Source organism: Verticillium alfalfae, genomic scaffold (assembly GCF_000150825.1).
Source record: "Verticillium alfalfae VaMs.102 supercont1.9 genomic scaffold, whole genome shotgun sequence".
Taxonomy (NCBI): domain Eukaryota; kingdom Fungi; phylum Ascomycota; class Sordariomycetes; order Glomerellales; family Plectosphaerellaceae; genus Verticillium; species Verticillium alfalfae.
The window spans coordinates 633,357-643,575 of NW_003315030.1; the positions used below are offsets into that span (position 1 = coordinate 633,357).

The 10,219-nt window shown below is 58.4% G+C and overlaps 5 protein-coding genes across 5 annotated transcripts in view; 1 reads left to right on the forward strand and 4 right to left on the reverse strand.

The window, feature by feature from the left end:
- Positions 1-815: 815 nt before the first annotated feature.
- VDBG_07146 (predicted protein) lies at positions 816-1,977 on the forward strand (the record flags this gene model as incomplete). The annotated part of the gene is made up of 2 exons (XM_003002529.1): positions 816-1,213; positions 1,266-1,977. The coding sequence occupies 2 exons, from the start codon at positions 816-818 to the stop codon at positions 1,975-1,977; spliced, it is 1,110 nt and encodes a 369-aa protein (XP_003002575.1).
- A 1,691-nt stretch (positions 1,978-3,668) lies between these two features.
- Positions 3,669-4,465, reverse strand: VDBG_07147 (v-SNARE; the record flags this gene model as incomplete). The annotated part of the gene is made up of 4 exons (XM_003002530.1): positions 3,669-3,875; positions 3,932-4,025; positions 4,126-4,326; positions 4,455-4,465. The coding sequence occupies 4 exons, from the start codon at positions 4,463-4,465 to the stop codon at positions 3,669-3,671; spliced, it is 513 nt and encodes a 170-aa protein (XP_003002576.1).
- A 1,133-nt stretch (positions 4,466-5,598) lies between these two features.
- On the reverse strand, positions 5,599-6,120 carry VDBG_07148 (predicted protein; the record flags this gene model as incomplete). Its single annotated transcript, XM_003002531.1, has 3 exons — positions 5,599-5,789; positions 5,894-5,897; positions 5,983-6,120. 3 exons carry the CDS (start codon positions 6,118-6,120, stop codon positions 5,599-5,601), a joined length of 333 nt encoding a protein of 110 aa, XP_003002577.1.
- A 797-nt stretch (positions 6,121-6,917) lies between these two features.
- Positions 6,918-7,602, reverse strand: VDBG_07149 (conserved hypothetical protein; the record flags this gene model as incomplete). Its single annotated transcript, XM_003002532.1, has 2 exons — positions 6,918-6,975; positions 7,085-7,602. The coding sequence occupies 2 exons, from the start codon at positions 7,600-7,602 to the stop codon at positions 6,918-6,920; spliced, it is 576 nt and encodes a 191-aa protein (XP_003002578.1).
- Positions 7,603-8,579: 977 nt separating this feature from the next.
- Positions 8,580-10,219, reverse strand: part of VDBG_07150 (PSP1 domain-containing protein) — a gene marked incomplete at both ends in the record, with an annotated part of 2,940 nt that continues 1,300 nt past the window's right edge. The window contains 3 exons of the mRNA XM_003002533.1: positions 8,580-9,228; positions 9,283-9,332; positions 9,469-10,145. Coding sequence (XP_003002579.1) covers positions 8,580-9,228; positions 9,283-9,332; positions 9,469-10,145 — 1,376 coding nt within the window. The remainder of the gene's footprint in view (positions 9,229-9,282; positions 9,333-9,468; positions 10,146-10,219) is intronic.

The following is a 10,219-nucleotide window of genomic DNA, read 5'->3' on the forward strand; positions in this document are numbered from 1 at the left end:
AAGGCGATCAGGAAAGAGTATTCCATTGTGAGACGGCGTTCGTTGTTGGTGAGGAAGGGGCGGAGAGGAGAGGGGCAAGGGGGCCAGGGGAAGGGGAAGGGGGGCTCGCGAATCTGAAAACAAAGCATTGGCAGGCGCCGCAAGCGCTAGGATGCGCGCGGCTGTTATTGAATGTGGGGTAAAAGGGGAGGACAGGCAGCAAGCAGTAAGCAGCAAGCAGCAAGCAGGAAGCTTGGGCCCTGCAGCCGCATGGGTAGCAACTGCCAAGCTAAAGCCACTACGAACATGTCGTGACTTGTTTACTTCCTGCCCCATTACGTTTCTGTGACTATCCGAACGTGACAACGTCCATTTTCTCCAACCCTCGACATCCCAGACATCCCTGGTTTCTCTTACGCATCATTTCAACGACGACCTCCCATTGAAGGCGGAAGGGCGAGAAGGGCGAGAAGGGGAAAAACGAACAAACTCTAACCTTCCCTTCTGACGACCTGCAACGAATAGGACACATCCCAACCCCTCCTCGCCGGCCTTTCAGCCCATGAGACACACACCATCATGTTCGGTCTCCTCCCAGACCTGACTCCTCGAGACGTACGCTCGAACCCCCCCGCTCTCTGCCTCCCCTCTCCTCCGTCGTGAGGGCCTGGCCTCCTGCACGTTGCAAACTCTGACCTGCGGTGTGATGTGATGACCTTTGACTGACTTTTTCTCTCCCTAGTCACACTCGGTCTGGTATTCGTCCTCCCGAAACCCGCAGCACCACCCACCTGCGCCCGACCCATCTGCCGATCACACGAACCCGCATCCCGATCATGCCGCCCAGCAGTCCTCGTCGCGCCGCGCCGGCCAGCTGCTCCTCGAGCGGTCCCAGCTCGCGCGCCTGCGCGCCGACGAGCACAACCTCGACCGTCGCCGCCTCAACGTGCAGAAACTTTGGCAGCACATGGCTCAAGCCCCCCGGCGTGCCCAAGACGCTGCACCAGATGCGCGAGGAGCGGCGCGAGGCCGAGGAGCACGCCGAGGCCGTGCCCCGCGAGCAGCTGCAGCAGGAGCTCGCCGAGCCCGAGGAAGGCGGCGGCCCCCAAGCCCAAGGAAAGGCGGCGGCGCCGAGGAAGAAGAATGCGACAGCCGACATGGAGGACCTGGGCGACGGCGCGCGGGATCTCGGACGAGGAGATTCCCGATGCCGATGCCGTGGGCATGGAGCTAAGTGCCATTGGCGAGTCGTCGACGGATGAAGCGTCCGACTCGGATAATAGCAGCGCATCGAGCGGGGATGGCGACGACGATGGCGACGATGGGTCGAGGGCCGGGGACGGGCCTGGCAGGGGGGAGGCGCTGCGGGAGGAGCGCAGGGCTGAGCTCGTGCAGGCGCGGATGCGCATGGCGCGCGGCGGCGACGACGATGTATACGGGGCCGACGAGGAAGAAATAGAGGCCGAAACGGAGGGACAGCTGCTGCTCGAGGACGAGGGCGACAGCTTCCTGCCTGTGCATGGTCAGGTCGCCGACGAGGACCTCGATATGGACGCCGACCTCGATGGCAGCATGGCTGACGGAGCCGAGCTCAGCGGCGTCTACGAGCACACGGACACCGAGGCTGAGCTAAGCAGCAGCCTGCCCTCGGACAGCAGTGACGCCGAGGACGAGGAGGACGTGGGTTTCGCACCGCGGTCGTCCCTCGGGGCTGGCGTGCTGCGGCCGCCGACGAGTCCGACGATGCAGGGGCGCGGTCAGACCCCTCCGCGGCAGGATATGGACCTCAGCAGTCTTTTGTCAGGAGGGGACAGTAGTATGCTGGGGAGCAGTCCGCAGGCGAGGGCTTCCCGCAGCGGTAGCATGAACAAGGTTGGGGCGTTGTTTTGGAGCGGTGCCGCGCTTGAGGCACGACCCCAGCGCGTCTTGAATCTGGCGTTCAATGTGGGGGGGGGCGCATCAGCATGGTACGGGTGGTTGGGCTACGCAAAAGATTGAGGCCATAGCAGCCGGTGAACGGGTCTGTTTTACGATTAATGAGTAGGAAGCATTACCTGTGCCACTGCCAGGGATGAAACCGAGAATGTGGAGAGCGAAAGCATCCTTGAACATGATTCAATGTGTCATGTGTCCTGTCTGTGGTTGTTGAGTGGGTCGTGCGGTGGTGTTTATCGTGATGCAAATTGCCCCATTCGTGACGAGGGTCCCAGATGCCTCAACGGGATCTATCATGACGGGACTCTTTTTTGCACTCTGATTGTTCATCTGGTGGCATGGTGAGCAAGCAGAACACTATCAGAAACGGCGACCCAACGTCAGCAAAGTGTTCAAGGTCGTATCAACCTGATAGTTTCCCTGTCAGATCGTTGCCTACCATGAACGGTGAACGACGGGGAAAATCCTGCCGAAGCTCCCTGTTACGACTCCGAGTGCATGGTACACAAGCCTTGTTCGATTCTGACGCGGTATACCTACTCTTGTCGTCTTAACTCCTCTGTTGGGCGTGAAGAGGGCGAAACTCGTTGTTGCCGGCGCCGCAAAGGGGTTCCTCGTCTCTCATGTTGAATGCCTAGCTGAGGATGACCTTGTTGAGTATCGAAGTTCCCAAGTCGGTGAAACGGAAAATAAAATGCGCCTAAGGTGTGCTTTTAAGCATCGTAAATCAATTGCTGATCAAGTTTTGGCCAAAATATCCGGCGGCCGCATACTCAAGGACCGCTCTTTCGCAAGCTGACGAGGTGGTCGACACATCTGCACCCGACGCGCTGATATCTTCCAATACCGTGACCCAAGTTCTACCGCGGTCACAGATTGGACGAGCCACCACGAAAGTTGCTTCACCAACGACTTGAACTTCTCACGCTGGTCTCCTCCGTGCAGTGGTGTAGTCGACGTAGTGTCAAGTGGCACTTGACATCTGGTATGCGTGGCGATTGCGAACGCGGGCCGATGACAAGAAGATCTCGGGACAGGCACCGAAGAATTCAGGCACTTATTTCTCCCCAAACGGCAGCTCGAAGCTTTATGAATATGTCTACTCTGACGATCACTTGAGAGCTATCGTTGAATCTGTCAGGCGGGCAGCTCTCCAACGCAGCACTCAAGAATATCTCGGAAAGCGGACTGACAGGCTTTCAAAAGACCATCGCGAAAGAGCAGGGGATGACAACGTCACAAAGATCCTTGCAATGGCCCATGCTGCTACCTAGCCGTTGCCGAGGCTCTCGGAGCGCGAGTATTGCTGGGCCACACGTAAGGCTGGCAAAGGTTGAGGACACAATTTGATCCCTGCAATCATTTACCAAGTCGTCCCGGAAGACTTAGAAGCCAACGACGCAGGCCACAGGGTGAGGTTACATCCGAACATCAAGGTGTCACAGTATGACCAGAGCACTGCCACGCCCATGGTAGGACGTATGCCTACTGATCAACAGCCATTGCCATTTGCCATACACAGGTAAGACAGCCATCAACATTCGCCCCCCTCTATCATTCAATAGAGAGCCTTCAAGCCGTGTATTATGCACTGCACACATGACAAGCCTCCGCAGAGAAAACAAATGCAGTCTCCTTTTTGAAAGCTCACGCCAAACGCCAATGGTGCACCCTTGACCGTCCCAGAAACTCCGTAGTCGGCAGCCCATAAGCCAGGCACACATGCAAGCCCCCAGTCTCCCGTTTTCCCGCCGCTAAAAGACCCAGACGTAGAAGAACAGGAAGCCAACGGCGGCAAAGAAGGCGAGCCACACCTTCCAGCCGACGCCGGTCTTCTGCGCCATGACGAGCATCCTGTTCATGGTGCCGCGGATGCGCAGCCGCGTCGAGTCAAACGTGTCGTTCATCTTCTCCGCCAGGGCCGAGGAGTCGCGAATCTCGTCGCCAATGGCGTGTGTCATCTGCGAGACGAAATCAGCTGTACGCTCGTAGACCCAGGGGGGAGGGGGGGACATACGTCCTTCAGGATCTTGACCTTGCCCAGGATACCCTCAACCTGGGCATCGTTCTGGCTCTCGAGCTCGTTGAGCACGGCGTCGCTGTACTGGCCCCTTTTGCTGCTACGTCAGCTTGCTGTTCGCTCAACGGCGCCGCCCTGGTTGCTCGTCTCTCGGCGGGATCTGGGAAGCGGGGAGTGCGTTGCCCACGTACTTGCGGTTTGGGGTCGCAGACCGGAAGCCGCCCGGCGCGCCAAAGGCAGGCGAAGACGTCGCGCCGTTGCTGTTGCCGCCGGCATAGCCGTAGCCGTAGCCGCCGCTGGGACCGGCGCTCGGTGGACGACGGGAGCCGTCGTTGTAGCCCTCGAAGAGGGCGCTGCGGGAGTCGCGCTGGTGGAGGGAGGACGGGCCGAATCTGGGAACCGGGCCGTGTTAGCTAAGGGGGTCGCTGTAGATGAGGCGCGTCGCGACGGGTAGCTGCGAGCGTTGCTGCGATGCAGAGAGGCCACTGCGTTCTGTCGCCGGAAAGGGGGCTCGACGGACCTTGATGCCATGATGATCGGGCTCTGCTGATGTCGTCGTCGTCGTCGTCTAGAGGTCGTGGTGATGCTGGTCGCAGAGCGGCGCAGGGAGATGCATCCGCGTTCGTGATGTCCAGCGGTGCTTCGAGTTTCTTGCCTTGTGAGACAGTGATAAGTCGTAGGATAGGTAAAGACTTTGATGTTTCTCGCTTTCCCGGGGGAAGGTATAAAGGGTCGTATTGATGGCCGTCGCTGACAGGGTTCTGAACTTTTTGCGACCCCCCGGCGAGATCAGATTGCCGCTGTCCAAGGATAGATAGATAGTTGGCTGATAGAGCACAGGTGTTCATTAAACTCGACGGGCCCATGTGGCGTCACCGTCACTGGCTGCACTCAGTCCACTGTTACGTTTAGGCGGCGCAAGGGGAGCGAAGAGGGGGGCGAATGTGTGCAGGGACGGGACATGAGGGGGCCCCCCAAATTAGGCATGGTCGAACATGGGCCAATGGCGTGTTGTGGCCCATTGCTACTTCAACTTGGTCCCCTCGTGATGGCCTCATGTGTCCCTTGAGCAAACAATCTCAGCAACGTGGAGCAGTCATCTCAGGAGCAGCTTCTGCTGCCGCTGCCCCGAATGGCATGCAAATATATCGAGTGGTGACAGACAGGTTCATCACGTTATGGGACTGCATGTTCGTTGGCCGTAGGCCATGGGCCTCTGCACCACGGCTCACACCGCCACATGGGTGGATGCCAGCCTCCCTGACCACCACTGTGAAATTGCGAGCTCCCGCTGCGCAACACATCTGCGTCGCTCCCCTGCAAGCGAAAGTTCCGTGATTGTGGGAAGCAGCCTTCACACATGTATTCATGGGTCTTAGCTACCTCAGCGCGAGTGCGACAGCAAGACTCGATCCCCACGACTGGATCCCAGGCAAGAAAAGAGGCCTGGTCCAGAAGTCGCATCGTGCCTCGTCCGTCACGCCATCCTCCGTCAACGCTCTTGTCCAAGCTCCAAATCGCATTCATCATGTCATCATCCCCGGCGCTTCCGGCCAGCCATAAACTTTTTGTCTTGTCGTCGTGTGTGCCGATTGCCCTTTTCCCTTCTTCAGGCCGAAAATGAAAACGTCCTCTCAAGGACCCGTAAGCAGGCTGATGCAGGCTTAGTCGGTGTCCATCTTGGAATCCGTGTCTTCGGGTGCGTGGAAGTCCTCGTCATCATCGTCCTCGTCGTCCTGGGCAGGGTTCTCCTCGGCGGCCTTGGCCCAGTCGATGACACGGCCACGGGTGCGGCGGCCGCCCTCGACAATGTTGTTCAGGTCAATCTCCTCGAGGCCGTCCTTTTCTTCGATGGCTGCGCACCGCATGTCAGTCACGGTGTTGTGTAGGGAGCGCCGGGGCACAATGGTGGGGGTAGGGATGGAACCAGTGGAGAGAAAAAAGGCAGTCGCGTCTTACCGGGCTGGTTGGTTCTGCAGGGGGCGCAAACTGTTAGCGATGCAATCACAATGGAGGATGCAAATTGTATGCGCCGGTTGCGCACTTACAGTCTCCTCCTCGTCGCTGGAGCTGCTGTCATCCTCGTCCATGGCGCTGTCCTCGACGCTGGTCTCGGCGACACCCTTGCCCTTGTTGGCGGGGGTCTCCTCGGCGAGCTGGTTGTTGGTGGGCTCCTGGGCAGACATGATGTCGGTCGTGTGTTTGGTCTGGGGAGGGAAGGGGAATGCTGTGGTTGAGGTTTTTCGCGTGTTGGGTGGTAGGTAGGAGGAAGTAGAGTAGGCACGGAGCTGGGCTGCACGACGGGGTGGGAGCGTGAAGTGGAGGTGAGGCGGCGCGAAGTGGGTTTTATCACTTGCGCCTTTCTTTTGCTGCCGTCGCTGGCGCCTTCCCCAGCACAGCTCTCGCCAAAGCTTGCGAGCTCAGCGGTTGGCGGCGGGCAGCTCCTCCCTAGCAACCATTATGCTGCCTGTTTCGGACTAGTGCGGAGCTCCCTCGATTGGTGACAGGCACGTGACTGTTGGGAGAAGACATGTTTGCCCCTCAATGACCTGAGGACATAGATTGAGCATCAAGGGAGGGACCGCAGAGTCAAAGGCTGGGGAGTTCATCTTGCTGTTCTAGGCAAGTGGTGGCTGGAGGAGCCTCTATGGGCCGCTCTCGCAGATCAAGCCTGCCTTGGACCGTCACTAGAGCCCGTATCATTCAACACCGGGTCACCAACCACCTCTGACTTGCTTGCGTGATGTATTAGTAGTGTGTTTCTCTTCATCCGCTCTGTTCCGTCCCGACAGAGTGGCCGGACCACTGCCCACCTACTGGTCAGCCTAGTCCGTTAAAATGAAACTCGACCTGCCAAGATCCCGCAAGGACAACACCAGCACTCCCAGTCCTACCCTGTCCAACCCAGCGCGCCAACTTGACAACGTCGGCCCCGTAAGGATGAAGCAGAACAACCAGTCCACCAACCACCCTCTCCGCCCGCTCATTTATCCCCAGACGTGAGCGTCAGCAGCACAACTCCCGCAATCACCCACCAGTACCTGTAAAATCGTCAGCAAACCACTCCCAACAGCACCAGAAGGGGGAGAGGGAGAAGGGAGAGGCGGCAAAACGGCCTCCCCCGCCCTCCGCGCCAATGCCAGGACTCACTTCTGCAACAGCGTCTTCTCCGCCTCAGGCTCCTTCTTCCTCCCATCCACAAGCACAACCGGCTTGTTGACCGTAGGGGTCTCCCCAGCCCCGCCGACCGTGACGACAGCCTGGGGCCCAAAGTCCCGCGTGGCGCCGGCGTCGATGCGCACGCCGCGCGCCCCGGCCCCGAGCAGCGTGCCCGAAGCGTCGACACTGAGCAGCAGGTGCGGCGCGTAGCCCTTGGCGAACGTCGCCGCGCTTGTGACCGAGACGCCGGACCGCCAGGCGCCGGCGGCGGCGTCCCAGGCGCCGATGCGTACGCGGTCCGCGTCCGCCGGCAGGTCGGGCGCCTCGTAGGACGCGACGGTCGCGGACGACGGCGTCGAGGCGTCGTAGTGAATCTCGGCGAGCGGGAGGGGCGCCGCGGCGTCGGCTGTCGAGGGGGTGATGGGCTGGTAGTGGAGGTGTGCGATGCGCGGGCTGGCCGTGGCGAGGGCCGCGGCGGCGAGGGCCGTGAAGAGAGCAGTGGCCCGCATGACTGTGGCTTTATTCGGGGAGCACGTGCATGCAGATGGGCGGCGATGCTGATGCTGGTGCTGATTGACAGCTTTCGTAGGATCTCGAGGGAAAGTCGTGGGCGCCGCAGAGAGCTCGTTGGTGGTAGGTGGATTGATCATGCATCTACCTGTCGGAACGTTGCTGGTCCGGAGTTACTTCGGCTGGGGAGCAGGCACACTCTCAGCAACACTAGGCAATCCCCACTCTCACAGGACTTGTATGGTGTTGAACTACAAACTTGGGCGGGTACAATCAAGATGTCACAGATCGGTAGGCCTTCCCAGGCAATTCTCAAGCTCGCAAGTCTGCAATTTTATTCTCTCGTCTTTGCTCAGATCTTCTTCTGCCGCCAAGTGTTGCTAGCCTCGGAGTCGCGTCTGGACAGTGAGCCCACCCACTCTGCGGGAAAGTCAAAGGTAAGAATCTTTCTCGTACAACCAAGCCAAAAGCCACAGCCCAAAAATTCCAGAAACCTATTTGTTTTGATGACACGAAATTACACCATGCTCGTGCAAAAGAAATCTCTGTCTATGGACCATCGTTTCCCTGTTGTGTAGCAAAGAAAACCAAGTGAATCAGCGAAAACACCCTTTGTGTCTCTCTTGAGGTGAAAACAGGAAGAGGCCGTTAAGGAAAATCAAATCCCAAGCAATGTAGCAAACATGCGTGAAACGAGTGTGTCGTCGCGTGGAGACCGCCATGTCGTATCACTCTTTCTTGAAAATCAGTTGCAAAATAGGGCCTTCTACCCCAGTCGAGTGCCCAACGCCCAGAGCCAGAAACCGCCAGTCTGGTCTCGAATTATGGTAGCGTCCCATGAAGCTTCGACCGCGGCCGGTCTGCGGACTTGGGTGGCGCTTGTTTGTCGTAAGGACGCGATCTAAAACAATCGATGCAAAGAGAGTGTGTGCGGTGGCGTTGACTAAATCGTCTATGGACAGCCAGAGACTCCTACTCATCGAGTGTTCAGCGAGAGGCCCTGGAAAGCAGGCCAGTCACCTGTGGGTGTCAAGGTCGAAATACTGGAATCGTGTGAAGTCGAGCCCTGAGGTGGCGTCTGGAAACGACCCCGCATCGCATAGTCACCGGATTGCGGGTAGCTGTAGGTGTCCAACGACGGCATGACGCCGGCTGAGTATGGCATATTTGCCTGGCGATTTGTGTTGCCGACAGCACCGAGGTGAGCGTAGGGATAACCGGATTGCGGTGCCTGACCGTAACCAGACCCTGGCGCGGGCACACCTCTGTCGCCTCCTACAGATGAACTGAACGTGTTAGGTAATCCGCGAGCAGCAGGATTGACTCCGGTGAAGCTGGCATGCTGCTGCTCAAGCTGCTGCTGCTGCTGCTGCTGCTGTTGCTGCTGAGGAGCAGACGACTGCTGCTGGCGCCGTTCAGGGTTCTGCGCAGCACGCTGAATACCAACGGCGCCTGGTCCAATGCCACTAGGAGCCTGAATACCGAGGGTCGGACTAGCGAATGAGGCAGGGTTGATAGCGGACATCCAGATCCTGGTCTTGTAAATCTTGAAAAGGTCGGTGACGAGGGAGTTAAAATTGATGTATGCGTCGGCGAAATAGTAGAAAGTCAATTTCTTCCAATCCCTGAAAGCAGGTTAGTATCCAACGCGAACCTGCAGGTCCGGGACGTCAACTTACATTTGGAATTCGGCATCGAGAATTTCCATGTTGAGGCCGTGTTCCTTAACCTTTTGCATGCATACACGTTTCGCCTTGCCTCGTTGCCCTCCTTGTCTCGAGGGCATGATCTCATGACTTGTGCGAGACGTTTGATGAGCTTGGGCTTAAGCTCCCCAGCATTAGCTTCCTGCATGTGGTGTTGACTTGGAGGTCCATGCCGCCAACCGCACTACCCTGAAGTCCGTTGGCGGCAGCCATGAGACCGGCGCCTGTGCCATCTTGCGCAGCGGCGGCGTTTTGCGAGTACATCATGAGCCATTTGTACTGCTCTTCAGCATAGTGCTCTTTAAGTTCTTTCGCCGTCTGCCAGTCCACGTTGTCCCGCATGACCGTTCCCAGGTCAGTTCCACGATCGGCTTCGACAATGACGAGGTCTCCAGGCTTCACCGTCAGGCCGGTACCTTCCTGAATGTAAAAGACGTCTGCTCGAGCACACTTGAAGACCACAATATGAAGCAGCTGGTTGTGCCGCGGTTGCGACATGCCGTAGACGTTCCTATGAGGCGAAGGGGCACGATTGGCATACTGGGGTTGCATACCATATGGCGAGGGAAAAGGGTTGCCAAAGGATAGCCCTTGGGGAGGCGCAGCGAGCCCACCGCCGGGTGTGAAGAAAGAGGCCGTTTCAGGCATCATAGCAGCCTGACGCTGTTGGAAAGAGCGCATAGAGGCGTCGGCAAAGGTGCCAGCGGAGTACCCCGTGTTCTCGGCATACCCGAGCCCGTAGTCAAGCACCTGCGCGGACTCAGCCACGGGCGTGGTTTCCAATGGCCCAAGCGACTCGTTGATGGAGCTGATGGATGCTTGTCGGGTGGGCACGTCTGCGAAAGAGTGTCTTCTGCTCTGTTGCCCGTCGCCGGGGCCACCAAATCCGAGAGAACTGTGCCAAAAAGGT